Here is a 20,420-nt window from a genome sequence, read left to right as displayed (position 1 = left end):
GGGAAACCGAACAGTGGAAATGCATCATACAGGATTACCAAGGGGGAAATCACCACATATGGAGCACTGAGTCCAAGTACGCAGGCTCACCTGAAAAGGGGCATACCACGAGTACTGGGCCTGGCGATGTTAATCCTCCATCGAGTTCGTCACCGAATAGTGTTTAAGAAATTAAAGAGTGTTCACCAGTTGCGGGGAACTGTTATGGACAAGATAGCACACAATATCACCTCGAAAGGGGAAAGGCGCAAATGCAAGCGATACACACGACCGGCTGCCTGGCCTACATGTTGTTACCCCGTAACACTCGGGTCGAAACCGGTTCTATGCGCGGGTTGTAGAACCTCACAAAGGTATTGGGTGTAGCCCAACCCACTGTTCTGCATATGTCTGTTAGAGAGGCGCCCCTCGCCAGTGCCCAGGAGGACGCAACACCTCTAGTTGAGTGCACTTGGACTCCCAAAGGGCACGGCAGTTCTCATGATTGGAAAGCCAGAGAAATGGCATCCACATTCCAATGGGCCAGCCTCTGTTTGAGACAGCTTCCCCTTTTGCTGCCCTCCAAAACAGACAAAGAGCTGCTCCGAGCATCTAAAGCTCTGCATGCGCAGGGTGCGAAATGGACACAGCAACGACGAGACTGGGTCTTCCTCCTCTGAAGGGAGCGCTTGCAGGTTCACCACCTGATCCCAAAAGGGAGTGGTGGGAACTTTGGGCATGTAGCCGGAACTCCAGGTATTCACTGGTGACAGAGAGCTCCTGCAGGTCCCCAACCTTCTTGATAGAAGTGAGCACCACCAGGAGGGCCGTCTTCAGTGACAAAGTGCTGAGCTCGGCCTGCTCCAGGGGCTCTCTGTAAGGCAGGTAGGACCACAGAGAGATCCCAAGAGGGAATCAGGAGCGGCCTAGGGGGATTAAATCTCCTTGTGCCCTTGAGGAACCTGGTGATCAGGTCATGCTGCCGTGAGGGTCTCCCATCCAGTGTATCGTGATACGCTGTTATAGTAGACATGTACACCTTAAGGGTGGAGGGAGACAACAGTCTCTTCAGCCCCTCCTGTAGGTAGGACAATACAGACCCGGCCGCACATCTCTATGGATCTTCCCTGCGGGAAGAACACCAATTTGCAAAGAGACACCACTTCAGAGCATACAGCCGCCTCGTGGAGGGGGCTCTGGCCTGAGTGATCATGTCTATCACCGCTGGCGGAAGGCCTGCTAGGTCTTCTGTGTCCCGTCCAGCAGCCAGACATGGAGGTTCCAGAGGTCTAGCTGTGGGTGCCGGAGTGTGTCCAGCCCCTGAGTGAGAAGGTCCTGCCTCAGGGGAATACGCCAGGGAGGGGCTACTGCCAGGAGCATCAGGTCTGAGAACCAAGCCGGTTGGGCCAGTACAGCGCAACCATCAGGACTTGCTGCCCATACTCCTTGACTTTGCACAACATCTGTGCAACAAGGCTCACTGAGGGAAACGCGTACATGTGCAGCCCCCAAGGCCAGCTGTGCTCCAAGGCATCCATGCCAAGGGGAGCCTCAGACAGGGAGTACCAAAGGGGGCAATGAGAGGACTCTCGGGAGGTGATCAGGTCCACCTGTGCCTACTCGAATCTCTCCCAAATTAGCTGGACTGTGCAGGGGTGGAGCCTCCACTCTCCGCGGAGTGTTACCTGTCATGAGAGTGCATCCGCTGCACGGTTGAGGATGCCCGGGAGGTGAGTGGCTCACAGAGACTTCAATGTCTGCTGATTCCAAAGGAGGAGGCAGAGGGCAAGTTGCGACATGCGATGTGAAGTTTATGTATGCTACCATCACTGTGTTGTCCATCCAGACCAACACGTGCTTGCCCTGAATCAACGGCTGAAGCCTCCGCAGGACCAGCGATACTGCCAGCAACTCTAGGCAGTTGATGTGCTGTTGCAGGCGGGGCCCTGTCCAGAGCCCCGATACTGCCTGCCCATTGCACACGGTGTCCCAGCCTGAATTCAAGGCATCCGTCATAACCACGACGTGCCTCGAGACCTGTTCTAAGGGAACCCCTGCCCATAGAAATGCCATATCTGACCAAGGGCTGAAAGTATGGCGGCACCGTGGCATGATAGTCACATGCTGGGTGCCATGGCGCCATGCCCACCTCGGGACTCGAGTCTGTAGTCAGTGCTGGAGCGGTCTCATATACATCAACCTGAGGGGGAGTACCGCCGCTGAGGATGCCATATGCCCCAGGAGCCTCTGAAATTTTTGTCAATGGCACCACTACCTTCCGCCCGAAGGTTTTCAGGCAGGCCAGCACCGACTGTGCATGCTCGTTTATAAGGTGTGCCATCATGGTGACCGAGTTCAACTCCATACCGAGAAAAGTGATGCTCTGCGCAGGGGAGAGCTTGCTCTTTTCCCAGTTGACTTCAAACCCCAGTCAGTCGGGGTGGTGAAGCACAAGGTCCCTGTGTGCACAATAGGTCTCACGAGTGAGCTAGGATCAGCCAGTCATCGAGATAATTGAGGATGTGAATGCCCTTCTCCCTTAGCGGGGTCAGGGCAGCCTCTGCGACTTTGGTAAAGATGCGAGGAGACAGGGACAGACCGAAAGGGAGGACCTTGTACTGGTGTGCTTGTCCCTCAAAAGCAAACCGATGAAAGGGTCTGTGTCGAGGAAGGACCAATACGTGAATGTACGCGTCCTTCACGTCAATGGCCGCGAACCAATCCTGATGTCGTACTGATGCCAGGATGCGCTTCTGCATCAAGATCTTGAATGGAATCCTGTGTAAGGCCTTGTTCAAGGCACGCAGATCCAGAATTGGGCGCAACCCCCCCTTGCTTGGGCATGATAAAATAAGGGCTGTAAAAGCTCTTGTGCGACTCGGTTAAGGGGACGTGCTCTATCGCTCCCTTCGCCAGAACCTGGGTGGCCGTCTGGCGAACTGGATCGCGTAGCCATGACGTCCTGATGAGCCATCGCGACGGGCTGGAAAGCGCTAACCAGGCTTCCAGCCTCTGCGCTAACAGCACTGGGGACGATTGGTTTTATCACGCCCGGGGTGGGTGGTTCGCAGTGAAGCTGAGTAGACGCCCCACTGGGAAGATCATCCAGGAGAGGCATGCTGCCCCGCTAGCCCTCAACGGTGGCCGGTGGCTGGGGCGGGCGAGCGTCCCCAAGAACCGCCGCACCTACCTGTTTGCTGGCTTTCTTTCGACGGAGAACAAGGGAATGCGAGATACTCGCGTCCTACTCATTGACTGTAAATACTTTCAGCGCCTGGCCGTCGCGAGCACGAGGGCCGGAAGGGCTGAGCATTGGAGAATGACCCAGGGAACGAGTAAACTGCTCTTTTACTGACAAACTGGGTGCCATGGCCCAGAAGGCACCTGGTGACGTTGTGAGGGTACTCACCTCGTGCTGGCCCAGGGGTGGGAGTGGAGCCGTACGCTTTCCTGGGTCAGGCCAGTCAGAGTCAGCAACCTCGTCCCTGGGTCGCCTGTCCCAGGGCCGCTTTGAAGCCCATTCGGGGTTCTTGGAGGCTGGCTGATGGGCAGGCGGTGCCGCCTTCCTGCGGGAGAATCTTCTTCTCAGAGGCCGGCGCGTGGGCTCCTATGGTGGGGGAGCCGGGGTGAGAGGCAGATGTGTTTAATGGCCTCCATCTGCTTCTTCACCGTCGAAAACTGATTTGCGAAGTCCTCGACAGTATCGCCAAAGAGCCCCCCTTGGTAGACGGGCGCATCGAGAAATGGACCTTCTTGGTGTCACGCATCTCCGCAAGGTTGAGCCACAGGTGTCGCTCTTGGACCACCAAAGTGGACATTATCTGACCCAGGGCGCGCGCCGTGACATTCGTTGCTCATAGAGCAAGGTTGGTCGTGGTGCGCAGTTTCTGCATGAGCCCTGGGTCGGTCCTACCCTCGTGCAGATCTTTAAGCGCCTTGGCCTGGTGAAGCTGCAGGATGGCCATGGCGTGCAAGGCAGAGGTGGCCTGACCCACGGCATTGTAAGCCTTCACCACTAACGACGAAGAAAACACTCCTCCAGGTACCGCCACGACACGCTCGACCTGGGGAAGCTCGACATATCCCTTGGCTGCCCCACTGTCGAGGGTAGTCAGGGTGGACGAGCTCGCGAAGCGTGTACGGGTGGAGAAAGGCACCTTCCATGACTTTGTGAGCTCCTCGTGCACTTCCGGGAAGAAAGGCACGGAGCCCAGAAACCAATCATCCAGCCACGAGCGCTCAGGGCGGGGTGGAGGGTTCCACTCAAGCCTGATGTTCGCAGCCGCCTGGGCAAGCATGGCTGCCAACTCAGCGTCCGCTTTGTCCTGAGCTCTACCGCCCAAAAGCGGTAGCTCAGTAGACTTCCGAAAGCAGGAACCCACCCTCTGATGCTGTGACCGATAACTTATCCTCGTCGCGAGCCACGAACGAGACATTAAATCCACCCTGCCTCGCTCGTGAACTCTACCGGGCAGAACGAGCGTGCTGGGGGATGGGAGGTCCGCAGGGACTGAGCCAGCAGAGAAACTCCCATATCCACATACAAATCGCCCACAGTGCTCACCGACCCAGCCACCTGAGTTTCAACGCAGGATGGACTGGGTCGGGAAGCAGCCGTGGTGGCTCTCTGCTTCACGAAGAATGAAGAGAGCTGCGACCGCAACGTTCTCATGGGCAAGTTCTCACAGTGAAAACATGACCCATCCACAAAAGCTGCCACGGCGTGCTGGCGACCCAAGCACTCGAGATAGATTTCGTGACCATTCGGTGGGGAGAGATAACAGCCACACCCAGTAGCACAAAGGCAAAAGGACATCTTTAAAAAGGCGGCAATCGTTTGTGTGAGCTCTTTTAGAGAAAATATACTCTTTTGAATATACTCTTTTATACCTGTGGACTAAGCCGCCGAAGCGCCCAGGGGAAGCATAACACTCGACTGTGCGAGGGTGACCGCTGATACGTGCCGTAATTCCAGCGGCAACAGCAAGGTGACGGGACGAGCACACACATGCACTCGGCTCTGAAGAGCAAGTCTGAATCACCAATTTTCATTGGCCTTTTCTGAATAAAGCAAAGGTGATTGGGGCTCTCAAGAGCGAACCCCTAGTGTCACTACATTGACAAAACATCGAGTGAGTGACAGACAGGGAACTATAATTATAGCTGTGGGTTTGGGACTGAGAACGGGGGAGGGAGACGATGAATGTGTGTGTGTTTTGTTCAGATTACTGTGCTCGTCCTAGATTATGCTTCAGAGCAGAGATTAAATGAGTTTTTTTTTTTTTTAAACAAGCATGGCAGAATGCTTTCATTACTGTATGTGTACTTCCTGAATTATTTGTTTGGATTCTCCAATATCATCCAGTATTAATTTACACTTAAATCCGAAGTGTGTAGTCCCTCGTTGGGACACTTAAACAAACTGATCAATGTTCTGATAGTGCCACAGAGCCACAGTGTTACACTTTAGGTGAAATTAACCTACACATGACCTTCTCATAGTTAACTCTGCATATTAAGGTGGGATATGATCATTTTCACCATCGTAAAACACACAATACACATATCCTCTTAAGTATGGAGTATATGCCATTCGATTCCAGTTTTTGTTGTTGACTGTATAGCTGAGGTTGTGTATTTTCCACAAATAAATTTGCTTGATTTTTAACCATTTTTCATAAGTTTAAAACCAAAACAAACAACATCTGCCTTCCGTTTGCCATTTGTAATGTTTATAAAGCATATCAGGTCTCTAGAGTAAACCTGATCTGCTCTATAAATTTCAACACTCTTTTCATTTATTCTTGGGGAGTACACTTGAGAAACACTAATCTTATTCCTGCATTGGGAGTGTTAATGTCAGTGTCAGTTCCATGAATGGTTTGCTGCTTCATGGTTCATTCAGAGATGTGAAGAATAGCTCTTAGATAATGTATAACTTGTGTCCTTCACTATCTTTCTAAGCAATAAGGCTGGATAAGTCTTAGCCAGTCCCTGCAGGGGATTTTACGCTCTGTAAGTACTGCTATGTGTTCGTCCCATCACATAGTCCTGCATCAGTATCAGTGAGCTTGACAGATTTATGTTGTATCACACTGGAATGTTTGAAACTTGAACCGAGAGGGATCATTGAGCATCTAATAAAGCAATAAGTGATGAAAACCCCCTAAATCTTGGTAAAGTCATTGTAAAAAACTGTTATGCGCAGCCTCGAGAGTCATATTGCTTTTATAAAATGGCGGCAAAAGTACAACAATAAAAAACTTTTCATATTAATCATATCATATAAATAGTATGCAGTATTCATATTAATAATTGATATAAACTATTCTTCTGCCAAGTAATATTGTTCATTTAGACTATCTGTTGGCTGGTTGCCAAACAACATAGCAAGTTAACTTTACATTAACATGTAATGTTTCACACAGCCCATGTGCTTCACAGCAAAGTGTTTCACCGCTGTTCAAATGCACTTTGGATCGCATCATTTATATGTATAAATGTTTTCCATCTGAAAGGACTAAATATTAAATGAAACAAATGACAATAAAATGCAAAGTAATCTCTTCAGTAATCAAAATACTTTTTGAATGTAACTGTATTCTAATTACCAATGATTTAAATTGTATCTGTAGTGGAATACAGTTACTTATATTTTGTATTTTAAATACGTAATCCTGTTACATGTATTCCATTACTCCCCGACACTGCATATAAATACCCTCGTCTTTTAATTATTGTTGATTTCAAGATGTCCTGAATGTTAGGGTTTGGGTTAAACACCTAACTTAATCAGTAATTTAGATAAGGTTAGGGGTTAGGTAGGGTTATGGTTAGGGCTAGGTGGGGTTAGCTAAAATAATTTCCTTAGTCAAGGAAAATCAAACATGATTTTTTTATTGAATATTAAATATTTTTACTTTCCTAATTGTCTCTTTTGAGATTTACCTTAAAGCTATTTCATGTGACAATCCCCTGTCCTCAGTAAATCCTCTCTGTTTAATGCCATTGGACCCAGGGTTGGGAGAGTTACTTTTAAAACGTATTCCACTACAGATTACAGAATACATGTATTTGTACATATGTTTCTATTGTAAACCTTAGCGGGTGAATTACAGTGAATTATTGATAAACCGATACATTATGTAATTTGGATCTAGTGAGAGCATATAGGGCTGTGTATTTGCTTTAGTATTGATCTCTGATTGTGGAGCTGGTGTCAGTCACATGCTTGGCTAGGTGCTTCTGTCACAGGCTGTCAATGAATTGATTACATCAAGAGAATGAAGTACAGTATATCGGCTTGAAAACTGCTGCCTTTAATGTAATGATTATCCTTTTCTTGAGGCCTGTAGATTAAACACTGTGACATACAAAACGCAATGGCTACTAAATGTGAACACAGGGTGAGAGTGTTGGTAATTAACCTCTAGGCTATTGGGCAGGACTGGATTTGGTGGATCCAACTGCAAAAAAGGCTTGATACAAAACAGGATGTTTTAACAAGCTTAGTATTTGAAGGATTACAGGATTGCTCTCAAGAGGTTAAAACACAGATGATGCCAACTCGGAAGTGTGCAAAGTATTAAGCCCTGTTGGAATTTAATTAAAGCAGAAGACAGGAGCGTTCTCATTTACGCAGTAAACTTTAGAATGCAGTATAGGCACCTGTTCAGATTCAGACTGATCTTACCGTGAATTTGGCAACAGTAGGTCAAAATGTTTTCAGCTGAAATCTGTGCATACCGAAAATCGTCACAGTGGATGCTGTGGATGCATTAAGGTTGTTTATTAACTGCTGCTGTTTCACACCACTGTAAAAAATGTTAACGGTAAAAAAAAAATGTAAAAATTCTACAGTAAAAAATGTTTAATTGGTTAACAGGTAGTTACCTTAAAATATATGGTAAAAATGTTTAATATATTTAATACAATACATGTAGTTTTATGGTAAAATTTTGTAAAAAAAAAAGAAATTTTTTAAAATGTAAAAATAATGATTTTCTGTATAATTAACAGTAAAAATGTATATTATGTTTAATAAGAGAGTACATGAACTTTGTACGGTAAATTATTGTTAAAATTACGGTAAAAAACAATAATCGTGCGCTCCCAGAATTCCCTGCATGACCCTGTTCATTTCATTATATTTTATGGGAATAGTTATGTTTCTTCTTATTTTTAACATCAGTTATGTACATTGGGGTATTCTGTGTTATATTTGATGTAGTTTTATATTTAATGTTTATTATGTTATTTTAATTTCTCATGTGTTACCCTGACGGTGTTTAGTGTTTGTGTGAGTGACGCTGAGCACTGTCTCTACATATTTATTGGTCATTGCTCCAGGAAGGGCCTCTATTGATGAACTTCATGTCATCATATGCCCTTTTGTAATTTCTATGGTGATTAACAATACATTATAAAGCGAAAAACAGACTTTTACAGTTTCAGAAGGTTAAAATATTAAGTTTATTATTTAATTATATAAATGACGGTAATGGACTGTAAAATATCAGAATTACATCCCGTAAAGTCTGAAATGTGGATTTCTGGCAACCACAGCTGGCATTTTTTTGTTTTTTTTACCATAAACTTAACAGGAATTTTCTTACAGTGTAGAGATTTTTGTTCACATTTTGTTTACTTTCTATTCGTCTACACACTCTCTGCTTCAGTTCAGTGCTTGCGGCTGTGTCTTGGATGGTCACTGAGGTATTTTGTGGTGTAGTCACTGTGACCATCATGTGTGTGCGTTGGCTGCTTGAGGTCCTGCCGTTTGTCTGCATCATTGTTCTTTTTGTTTAATTTCTCCACAAATAAAATGCGTGTGCAGTTTATTTTTCCTCTCATTCTGTTTGGACTGGAGGATCGGGAACATGCTGATTGGACTATCACCACTTTGGACTATGCTATTGTCCAATCAGCATATTGTCTTAGGCTCTATTGCTGTGTTGTGTCTTTGATATGTATATTATGTTTGTTGTTATGACTGGAGTCTTTATCTAATTTTAAACACATTTGTCAGAAGTTGGCCTACTATTCAGTCTTTAAATATGAAACTTTTTCTAATGAGGACAAATTACTGAGTGTACCTTTTAAATCGAAGCTTTTACTCAAGTGAACCACACTCAACACTGAGTTAATGCCAAGTACTGACAGTGCAAAATAACAGGGTGAGAGTTAAATAAGGCAGAACACAGGTGCAAACAATTACTCAGAAGAAACTTCAGTGGAACTTTAAAGTGAAACCACACCAAATGACTTCTATGCCCTACAGCTAGCATCTCCCAAAATCCATTTCACACATTTTAACCTAACGTTAATGAGAACACATATATATGGTCTCAAAGCTAATAGACATGGACTAAGAGCCACAGAAGTTTAATTTTGATTTCAAATTCATAAACTGTACGCCAATATAATGTCAAACATGTCTTTTTAAAGTGTTATGTTAGACTGTACTTAAAGTAATATCCCGGGGTTAATACAAGTTAAGCTCAACTGACAGCATTTGTGGCATAATATTGATTACCACAAAAAAAAAAGAAAAATATTGACTCGTCCCTTCTTTTCTTTAAAACAAAAATCACAAATCAAGGTTACAGTGCAGCATTTGCAATAGAAGACAATGAAGCCAATTTTTGAAGGGTTTAAAGGCAGAAAAGTTAACCTTATAATTTTATAAAATTCTTCTGCTAAAATTCTTAAATTCTACATTTATTATTCTTGTGTATTATTTGAGCTGTAAAGTTGTTTAAATCATAGTTTTTATGGTTGTTTTAGGGTTTACGGCATTACGTCTTCATGGCTACGAAGTTGTAAAATTGGATATAACTTTACATAGAACATTTTACAGAGACATTTTATCACACAAACATGTTAAAACGCATATTGTTTACGTGACAATACTTATTGTTTGTGGCTATACTTTTGAAAAAGTGAGTACTTTAACATTTACAGATTGGTCTCACTGTAACCTCGATTTTTGCTTTTATTTTTAAGAAAAGGAAGGACAAGTGAAAATGAATTTTTGTAGTAATCAACATTATGCAACAAGTGCTGTAGATTAAGCGTAACTTGTATTGAACACAAAATATTCCTTTAAGGAGAAATGTAATATCAGCATTTTGTTACATCAGATGATGGATTATATCATCTTAACCTTTAACATTTTGTAGATTTCCAAGTCTTGAACAATCTGGAACACTCCAGATGGTTATTTTGCTGTTTTCTTGGAGTATAATGCTGCAAATGGACAGAATGAGTAAAAGCATTATTGAAAGAGGATCCATGGAGAGAATAAATATTAAAGGAGTATTCCGGATTCAATACAAGTTAAGCTCAATCTACAGCATTTGTGGAATAATGTTGATTAACATAAAAATTAATTTTAACTTGCACCTCCTTTTCTTAAAACAAAAAAAGGCAAACATCTGGGTTACACTGAGGCATGTACAATGGAAGTGAATGGAGCCAATCTGTAAACGTTAAAATACTCACGTTTTCAAAAATATAACCACAAGACATAAAAAATATGTGTGTTAACATGATTTTAATGTGATAAAATCACTTACTAACATTTTCTGTGTAGAGTTATCAAATTTTATAACTTTGTTGTAAATTAAGCCATAAACCGTAAACCCTAAACCTTTTTTTTTTAAAGGAGGGACAAGTTAAAATAATTTTTATGTTAATCAGCACTATGCCAGAAGTGCTGACAATTGAGCTTAACTTGTACCCAGAATATTCCTTTAAACAATGTTTAAAGCATAGTAGATTTTGTGTGTGAGTGTGTGTGTGTATGTGTGTGTGTAGCAGATACTGGGCTACACTGATTGTTATTGTCATGGTTTAAGGTCAAGGTTACCATAGCAACAGGCACCAATTATAATGGTATGAATAATTTATCAGTTGGAAGGATTATGTCTTGAGTTCCAAAACACCTCATGGTGTGCGACTGTATGTGAAGCTGTTTGTGAATGTATACACAATGTATAAACTTCCTCATTTATCATGATACCATCACTGCAGTTACCAGAGAGACATTCCATAGCAACTCCAGGTGAGGCGTTGCCATGGTATTTTTTATCAGATTCTCTAATTAACAACAAAGTGATGTTGAGTCATCATGGAAATGGTAATTTGCATTTTTTCTTATGTCTTTCCATAGTGTTTGATTAAATGTCTGCAAGCTTGTCTTAGTATAATGTCTATATATGTGTGCAGGGTTGAAAATGAGATGCTTAATTCATTGTTTCATATTAAAGGTGTAATAATTACATATTAATTAATTTACAGTTTTCAAGAGATTAAGATGAATAGGCAAATTAAGTAATTTTAACATTACCAAGGCATAAGCATAATTGATTAGGCTGTGATCAGCGAGTATGAATAATAACATAATTTACACATACTGAATAGCTTCTTAAGCATGTTTACTAAAATAAGACAGTTATTAAGGTCAAATGAACAGCATACACACAAACACATTGTTTGTTTTTACCACTTAGTGTAATTTTCCATAATTCTAAATGTCTCTCTCTCTCTCTCTCTCTCTCTCTCTCTCTCTTTTCCCTGTCCCCCATTCTCTCTATCTGTCTGTCTCACCCGGGTAGAAGGCTGCCATCTGGACCACTTTTATTTAGCATGCACACACACACACACACGCACGCACGCACGCACACGCACACGCACACACACACACACACACACTGCTTATAAATCTTGAGATTAAATATATCAAGGCATAAACATTTGATAGACGTATAACCACAATATAATATACTAAATAAACTGTAATGTTTTTGATTAGAATTTTGATATGTTGTTGTGCATATGTGTGACTTATAACCAGCTGTGATTAAACACTTTTTCTGGAGTTCAGTGAATGGAAACTCTGACCTTAGTGCTGTTGGATATAAACATGATGGGGAAATAATATTTTTTACCTCCTAATTAAGATTCTGCTTCAAAGTATGCAATCTATGTTAGAATAAAAGTTCAACAAAACGGATGGAATTAGGTTTTTTTGTGCCATTGAGAACTGATTTGAGAATTTCTGAATTGTATATTTAACATATGAAATTCAAAACATTTATATAACTGCTGTAAGTGTAATTTTTTCATTTTTTTAGTTTTTGTTTGACCCTTAAAATGTACAGCACAGCATAATGTGTATTTCCAGAAACATTTAAAGTAAATGCTTGATATGTTTTATATTATTTTTTTTAATGAATTAAAATGTATATTTAAAATAATAATATTTCATTATATTTCTAGAATTTTCTTTCATTTTATTGTCTAACCCAAGAAGAACACCTTCACAGAAACTTTTCCATAATGCCATCGCCAGTGTTGAATTTCTTTAATTTTCAATTCAGTACATTCCTTTTTCTGTCATTCCCAGTCTAATTCCATTTTTAACATCATCATTATTGTCTGCGAAAATGGTAAGTTATGTTGCTAAGAAAAGTAACAGCACACTTACCCTCAAACAAAGTTTATGTGTTTATAAAATGTGTCAGTTTGGTCAACTACAGTAAATGGAAAAATTCCTTCACTATTCTCTTTGATTAATACTCATTGTTGAATTACAAACTTTCTTTTCACTTGTAGAGCTCCTAGGTGCTGCTAAGAAGGTGAATGTGAACTTCCAGGACACAGACGGGTGAGTTTCATATATAACACACATGCTCACTTATGATGTGAATCAATTCAGTTCTCATTATTGTAAGTAATGGTCAAGTGTTATGGGTTTTTCAATGAACTAGAAAAATCTATACATCTAGAGAGCAGGGTGGGTGATAGCTGAAATGATGCTGATATTTACATTATATATTTAACAGTTATTTTAGACAATATTCACTCTAAATTAACTCAAAAATATTTACAAATGTGTGAGAAAATGTGCATTATCCATTTACACAACTGTCAATGAAACTAATTATTCTTAATCAGTCACAAGTGTTTACAGTTTGCAGAGTTTTCCCATAATAATATATAATGTCAATTTTTTCTGTCTTTATTTCTGGCTGTGGTGCTTTCTCTCGAGATCATTTCAGTTTATATTTCTTGGTAGAAAAAACAGTCACTACACATTATGGTACACAAATAAAAATACTTCAAAGTTAAAGTTAACTTACAGTATAATAACATGAACAATAATCCACATTATTACATTAAACAAAGCTTAACAGATTATTATGTTTATTGTACTGTACTGTATTAGTTTATTTAACTACTTTACAGTTATTAAAAAGTGATACCCATATTATTAGTAATAATAATAAATTAAAAAAAAATGTATCACTTTAAATGAATATTTGTTTTACATGGTTACTTGACCATATATTTATAATTTATAAGCACATTAATAAGCACATACACCCAGAATTAAAAGATGGCCAGTCAGATATGATGATGATTTTAGCATAGAATATATGTTTTGTTGTAGTGTCTCCAAATATAATGCTAAAGCAAAGGTGTGTAGTTTTTAGAATGCAGCAATGTACCAGAGAATTAGGGAGAGAGAGAGAGATTGAAAGAAAGTGAGTGTGTGTGTGTGTGTGTGTGTGTGTGTGTGTGTGTGTGTGTGTGTGCGCATGTGGCTTGGGGCTCTGACAGAGAAAAAGCTCTTACTCATGGAAGTAGGTCATAGCCTCCTGCTCAGTTAGACAGTTAGGGATCGGAGCGAAGAGGCAGAGTTGAGCTGAAATTAAGTCTGATTAGGGACTCTCTAAAAAGATATGCATGAGTTTTTAAGCAATGGGGCTGGAAATAAGCAAATAGATATTATTATAAGGGTATTGTGAAGAAATATATCAGGCTATTATGAATAAGATATTAGGAATATGCCTAGAAGTAAATAGGCCTAGAACTTCGGCAGAATAATAACACAAGTCACTCACAAATTCCTACACATCCCCTCCCCTTGTGTGACAGTTTTATTTCTTTCTTAATAAAATTGGATTTTAAAAGTGAAAATTTAAATAATTATTTAAAGGTAACATTTGAACAGTTTTGATAACACCAATAAGAATGTAATTCTTTCATATTCATTTGACACATCTTGTCATATTTAACCGTCCTATTGTCTTAAGAAACCGCACCCTCCTTTTGTCCTTTGGGTCATTTTTGATCCATATTAAAAACCATTCAAAATGCATCAATTCTTGATTAGTGTACAATGGTATGGAAGCCCTGAACTGCACTGTGACAGATTTTTTGTTTAGTTGTTGTTTTCTCTAAATAAAAATATTTTTCTCCTCTGCAACACATCATATTTTTTTTTCTTTTCTTCTTTTGCTTGCTAGCTAACAATTTATTGTACCCTATCATATAACATTATGATGGGTAAACTTATTAACTAACATATTAACTGCTCAAAACTGTCAAAAAAAAATACTCTGTTTGTGTGGAAGAAAGTATGCAACTTGTGGGAAAGTTGCAGTACCCAGTGGAGCAGGTGGTGGAGCTAGAGAACAGTATGGTACTAGGGGCTAAATATGAGAATTTTTTTAGGTCAAATTTGATTCATAGATGTACAAAAAAAATATTTATAGCTGTATAACATCCAGAAAGTCCGAAGGTGAAAGGTAACATTTGGTTCTTTCCATATAAGTCAAAATTGACCTGTTAAGACAGTGGAAGGAACAATTTGTTTAAATTGTTATTTCTCTTAAACAATTATATATAAAAACATATTTTGTTTTTTATTTTGTTTGTTTTGATGGTCATATCAAAATCACAATGTTTGGTTCCAGCACCAAAAGTTTATGCAGTATTTATAAAGTATTCTTTACCTGTCCTGGGTCAAAAATGTTATAAAAAGACAATAGAAGAGTTAAAATGTTTTATGCAGAATTCTGTAGATTTCACCCTACAATCAATGCAGAAAATGTTAAAATTCTACATGGTCCAAGAAATGAGTAATGAATTGTGTGTTTGTTTGTGCTTGTGTTTTATAGGTTGTCTGCCCTGCATCATGCTGCTCTTAATGGTAACGTGGAGCTAATCGCACTGTTGATAGAGTCGCAAGCCGTTGTTGACATCAAAGACCAAAAAGGTGCAAACACACCCATATACAGGGTACCCATATGCAGAGTCCCATTTACACACACACACACACACACACACACACACACGCACGCACGCACGCACGCACACACACACACACATACATGTTGGTGCAGCTATCCTTATGAGGACTTTCCATAGACATAATGATTTTTATACTGTAAGAATTATAGATTCTATCCCTTAACCCTAACCCTACCCCTAAACCTAACCTTATTGCACAGAGGTTGCTCTTTCATAGCTCAACTTTGTCCTTGTGGGTTCTCCTAAAATTCCTTAAGAAAAATAAAAATAGAAACAAATGATTTGGTACATACATTAATGGGTCTATGCACATGGACATCTTTGGCCATTGCATTTCATTTTGCTGTTATTTCATGGCATGAGCATTACTCTTTTAAGACACTGTGTCAAGTTAAAAATAGACAGACTTTTGTAATGCAGAGCAATGTAAATGCAAGTATCTTTTTAAAACGATGGACCAATCAGAATAAGCTAAGGATTACAATCTATTCATAGTTCATTTAGTACATGTATTGTACATAAATAATATTAGATTAGAAATATGTGGAACCCCTGGTTTACTCTGATTAGTTCTGGTGGAACAGCATAGCAATGTTGTTCACGAATAAAACTTAGCTGGTGGAGGTGGTTGACCAATTTGTTTTTTCTGGTAATGCTGGTTAACAGAAGTCTCACTGCTTGAGCTAGTCAAAAGTCCTTGTTGGAAAACCAGCATCCTGTGGACCAGCAAAACATAACATATACACCAATCAGCCACAACATTAAAACCACCTGCCTAATGTTGTGTAGGTCCCCCTCGTGCTGCCAAAACAGCGTTAACCTGCATCTCAGAATAGCATTCTGAGATGATATTCTTCTCACCACAATTGTACAGGGTGGTTATCTGAGTTACCGTAGACTTTGTCTCTGTTGAGCTCTCTCATCAACAATGATTGTTGAGAGAGGTCAACAGAGAATGGCCAGACTGGTTCGAATTGACAAAGTCTACGGTAACTCAGATAATCGCTCTGTATAATTGTGGTGAGAAGAATATCATCTCAGAATGCTATTCTGAGATGCGGGTTGGTGCTGTTTTGGTGGCACGAGGGGGACCTACATAATATTAGGCAGGTGGTTTTAATGTTGTGGCTGATTGGTGTATACTGGTGAGCAGCTGTGCTGCTTTTTTTTTTCCTGCAAGGTAACCTGCAAACAGTAGCTTGAAAACAGGGCATGCAACATATGCAATTCATAGAAGCACCACACAAAGGGGTGCGGGTAGCTAGCTACTATATAATCTTATAGAATTTTAACTAACTTGCTCAGTAAGATCCTCTTTAGACTGTTCCTCCACCATGAAGATAGTATACACTATTGCCCACTATAGTGCCCTTTGTGGCAACACTGAGAATGCAGTGCATACTTGCACTTTGTGATAAATTACGTTTTGACACAAAACACAACAACTGGTGAAATTGTGTCTCCTCTACACCTTGCACTATATTTCTCATTCAAACTCTCACCTTTTCATTTCATTTTCTCTTCCTCTGCCTTCTCTAGGGATGCGGCCATTACACTATGCTGCTTGGCAGGGCAAGTGTGAGCCAATGAAAATGCTGCTCAAGTCGGGATCATCAGTCAACAGCCAATCAGATGAGGGACAGATCCCTTTACACCTCTCGTCTCAACACGGCCATTATGAAGGAGTGAGTACAAAACAATCAGACTTACAGTACTGTATATCCATGTGCATTCATACTGTACACATACATGCTCACTGTACTGTACTGTATGTCTGTTTGTAGAGTGAGATGCTGCTCCAACATCAGTCAAACCCATGCCTCAGAGACCACGCTGGGAAAACCCCTCTGGACTTGGCCTGTGAATTTGGACGAGTCACGGTCAGTTACGCTGTGTTTGTGTCCACCTGTCTGTGTGTACGGGGGAGTTTATGATAGATGGATGAGAGGTGATGCTCCTCTGTGGGTTTGTGGGAACAACACCTCTTCACAGTTCCTCAGACAAATACTGGAAGTTCCCACATGCACTCACACTCTGGTTTCCTCTGCTTCCAAAAGAGCTTATAGGAATGTTCCGGGTTCAATACAAGTTAAGCTGAATCGACAACATTTGGAGCATGATAACCGCAAAAAATTATTTAAAACAAAACCATGGTTATGGTAAGACGCTTACAATGAGTCAATAAGCATTCAAATACACAGTTTCAATAGTAGGCACAAGCCACAATGACGTAAACATTATACATGTTAACATGCTTTTCTTTGTGAATAAAATCTCTTACAGGGTGTTACGACCCATGGCTAATGGGACGCAAAAAAAGAGAGGGATGCACTTTTTTTTGTAAATTAACTCAAGGATTTATTAATCAAATTTTTAAAGTGTATAAATAAATTAAAATATATGTTTTTTCTTTTTTTTAATAGATGAGGGACGAGTCTGAATTATTTTTCATGGTAATCAACATTAATATGCCACAAATGCTGTTGATTGATCTTAACTTTTATTGAACCCAGAACATTCTTTTAAGAGACTCTTTTATAACACACAATTTAATCTATTAAATTGATTCATAACGGAAAGAACAAAAGAAAATATAAAAAAAATAAAACATAAATTGGAGGCCAGTGATAGGCTTATGTTCCATTATTAGGAAATAATACAAAGAATATATTGATTTCTAAAGCCAATTTTATATATTCAGTGCTTATGCCTGCATAATAAGATATTTGAATTATCTTAATTTTGCTTTTCTCAGCAAATATTGATATATGATTAGTTGCGATTACTTTAATTAAACTACTACATCTATACAGTATACGTATATACTGTATATGCTTTAAAAGAATTGCTTACTTTTCTGAGTTATAATCCTAAAACGTTACTCTGAACCCCTAGTTCATAATATTTTGAGCTATTTTCAGAGGCACACACTGATTATTTTGCTCCTCATGATTTGGTTTTGTGGGCACCTGGCCAGAGCCGCAGTGCCAACATTTAATCAAATCCCACCTTTTCCTACACAGTAGTTTGCATTTTCAGTACCTTTACCAATATACAGTATTCTTTTAAGTACCTCAGAGGACCATGCAAATACCATTATATGTGAATATGGTAATCATTCAAATAAAAGTATAATGAAAATACATATATAAAGATATAACCAAAAACATAACTGTACCATGGTACTGCCACAGTGGATTTGTAAGGAAGACTAATGGTTAAAAATATTATATATAAAATATAAAATTCCTTACTATTCATCAATTTGCCTTTTGTTCTGGGTCAGTCATTTTAAATGGCAAACATGACAACCCTACTCACCTATGTAGGTTGCCTATGAATGAATATACAACAGTTCCGGTCCTTGAATCTGATTGGACGAGAGACGTTCCAAGAGTGCAGATGTTTCAGAACAGCAGTACTCAGACACTTTACTGTTTGCATTATATTGTACTGTATTAGCTTTAGTCAGCATATAACGAGTGCCATCCATGTTCTTGGACATACTCTTGATCTTATTATGTCATATGGAATTCCTGTTGATAATATTGTTATAGAAGATGCATGTTTTTCAGATCATAGGCCCATTGTATTCATTATTACTGCTTATAGCCTTTTATCTACTGTCAGGCCTGTTGGCCATTATTCCCGTTTTATTAATTCTTCCACTATTACTCATTTTTCTGACAGCTATCAGGAAAATGCTTTTGAAACGTTCATTTTAACTACTGCCCAAACCACATCTAGTCCTGATGAGTTAATTTTACTATTTTATTCATTCTGTTCAACAATCTTAGATTTTATTGCCCCTCTGAAGTACAAACAATCAAAAACAAAGAAATCTTTCCATTGGCTAAATGAACATACCCGGTCTTTGAGGCAGACCTGCCATAGAGCTGAGAGGAGATGGGAGAAAGACCGCCTTACTGTCTCTTATGAGATTTTTAAAGATTGTTTGAGAATCTTTCAGAACGCGTCCAAGTTGGCAAGAATAAATTACCTTTCAAAGTTAATTAATACATATTCTAATAGACCTAAGATTTTATATTCAACTATGAATTTGGCAATAAATCCAAGCTGTCATTATAATGTCATTCCCTCTAGGGCGATCTGTGACAAATCCATGACTTTTTTCCAAGAGAAAATTAAAACCATTCGCTCGTCTTTCACCAGTACTCCATCGGATATTGTATTTAGTTCGGTTTCTGGTTCTGCTGTTTTCTCTGGTTTTCAGCATGTCTCTCTCTCTGATCTTAGTGACATGGTTAGTGATATGAGGCCCACTACCTCTCCACATGATATTGTTCCAGGTAATATTTTAAAACAACTTTTGCAACTATCTTAAGAAACCTGGTTTAGATCAAAATTGTTTAAATAACTATCGGCCCGTTTCCAAGCTGCCATTTCTCTATCGAAATTGTTAGAGAAAGTGGTGTTATCCCAATTACTTCCATTCTTAAAGTCAACAGACATTTTTGAACCTCTACAATCAGGTTTTACAGCCTATCATAGCACAGAATCAGCTTTGCTGAAAGTGTTTAATGATATACTGTCTACGGTTGACTCTGGGAAAAATGCTGTATTCATTCTATTAGACCTTACTGCTGCTTTTGATACAGTGGGTCATAGCGTTCTCCTCGCAAGGTTGGAACATTTGTCTGGTATAAAGAGCACAGCACTACAGTGGTTTAAATCTTATCTCACAGATAGGGTTTTTTCTGTCACTATGAATAGTTTCTCTTCATCTGTAGCTCCTGTTATCTGTGGGCCAATCTGGGGCCAATTCTTTTTAATTTGTATATGCTCCCTCTTGTAAATATTATTAGGAGATGTAATATCTTGTTTCATTCTTACGCTGATGACACACAGCTTTACCTGCCATTGAAATCAGGTGATTCTGTTCAACCTCTCTTGGACTGTATTGAAGACATAAAAAAGTGGTTATCGAGTAACTTTCTCCAGCTAAACAATGATAAGACTGAAATGATTATTTTTGGTTCTGCTGAATCTAGAAGCACTCTTGCTAATAAGCTTGGCCAATACTTCCCCAATGTTAACTCGCATGTAAGGAATATTGGTGTCATTCTGACTTGGGCTTAGTCAGACAGATAAATTCAGTAGTGACATTTTTTTTTTTTTTTTATCAGTTACAAATGATTGCTAAATTTAAATCAGCTTTATCTTTTCAAGACCTGGAGACTGTTATCCATGCCTTCATCACCTCTCGATTGGATTATTGCAATTCCCTTTATTTTGGTCTTCCTCAATCCTCTCTTTTCTGTATTCAATTGGTTCAAAATGCTGTGGCCAGATTTTTGACTAGAAAATGTGATCATATT

At 39.8% G+C, this 20,420-nt stretch overlaps 1 protein-coding gene across 1 annotated transcript in view; it reads left to right on the top strand.

The window, feature by feature from the left end:
- The window catches only part of si:dkeyp-9d4.3 (caskin-1), an 80,672-nt gene that overhangs the window by 17,415 nt on the left and 42,837 nt on the right, over positions 1–20,420 (top strand). The window contains exons 2-5 of the mRNA XM_051703669.1: positions 12,598–12,649; positions 14,949–15,046; positions 16,621–16,766; positions 16,866–16,961. Coding sequence (XP_051559629.1) covers positions 12,598–12,649; positions 14,949–15,046; positions 16,621–16,766; positions 16,866–16,961 — 392 coding nt within the window. The remainder of the gene's footprint in view (positions 1–12,597; positions 12,650–14,948; positions 15,047–16,620; positions 16,767–16,865; positions 16,962–20,420) is intronic.

This window comes from Myxocyprinus asiaticus, chromosome 7, assembly GCF_019703515.2.
Source record: "Myxocyprinus asiaticus isolate MX2 ecotype Aquarium Trade chromosome 7, UBuf_Myxa_2, whole genome shotgun sequence".
In the NCBI taxonomy this organism is placed as follows: domain Eukaryota; kingdom Metazoa; phylum Chordata; class Actinopteri; order Cypriniformes; family Catostomidae; genus Myxocyprinus; species Myxocyprinus asiaticus.
The sequence above is the reverse complement of the archived record's forward strand: the minus strand, read 5'-3'. Positions and strand labels throughout refer to the sequence as shown.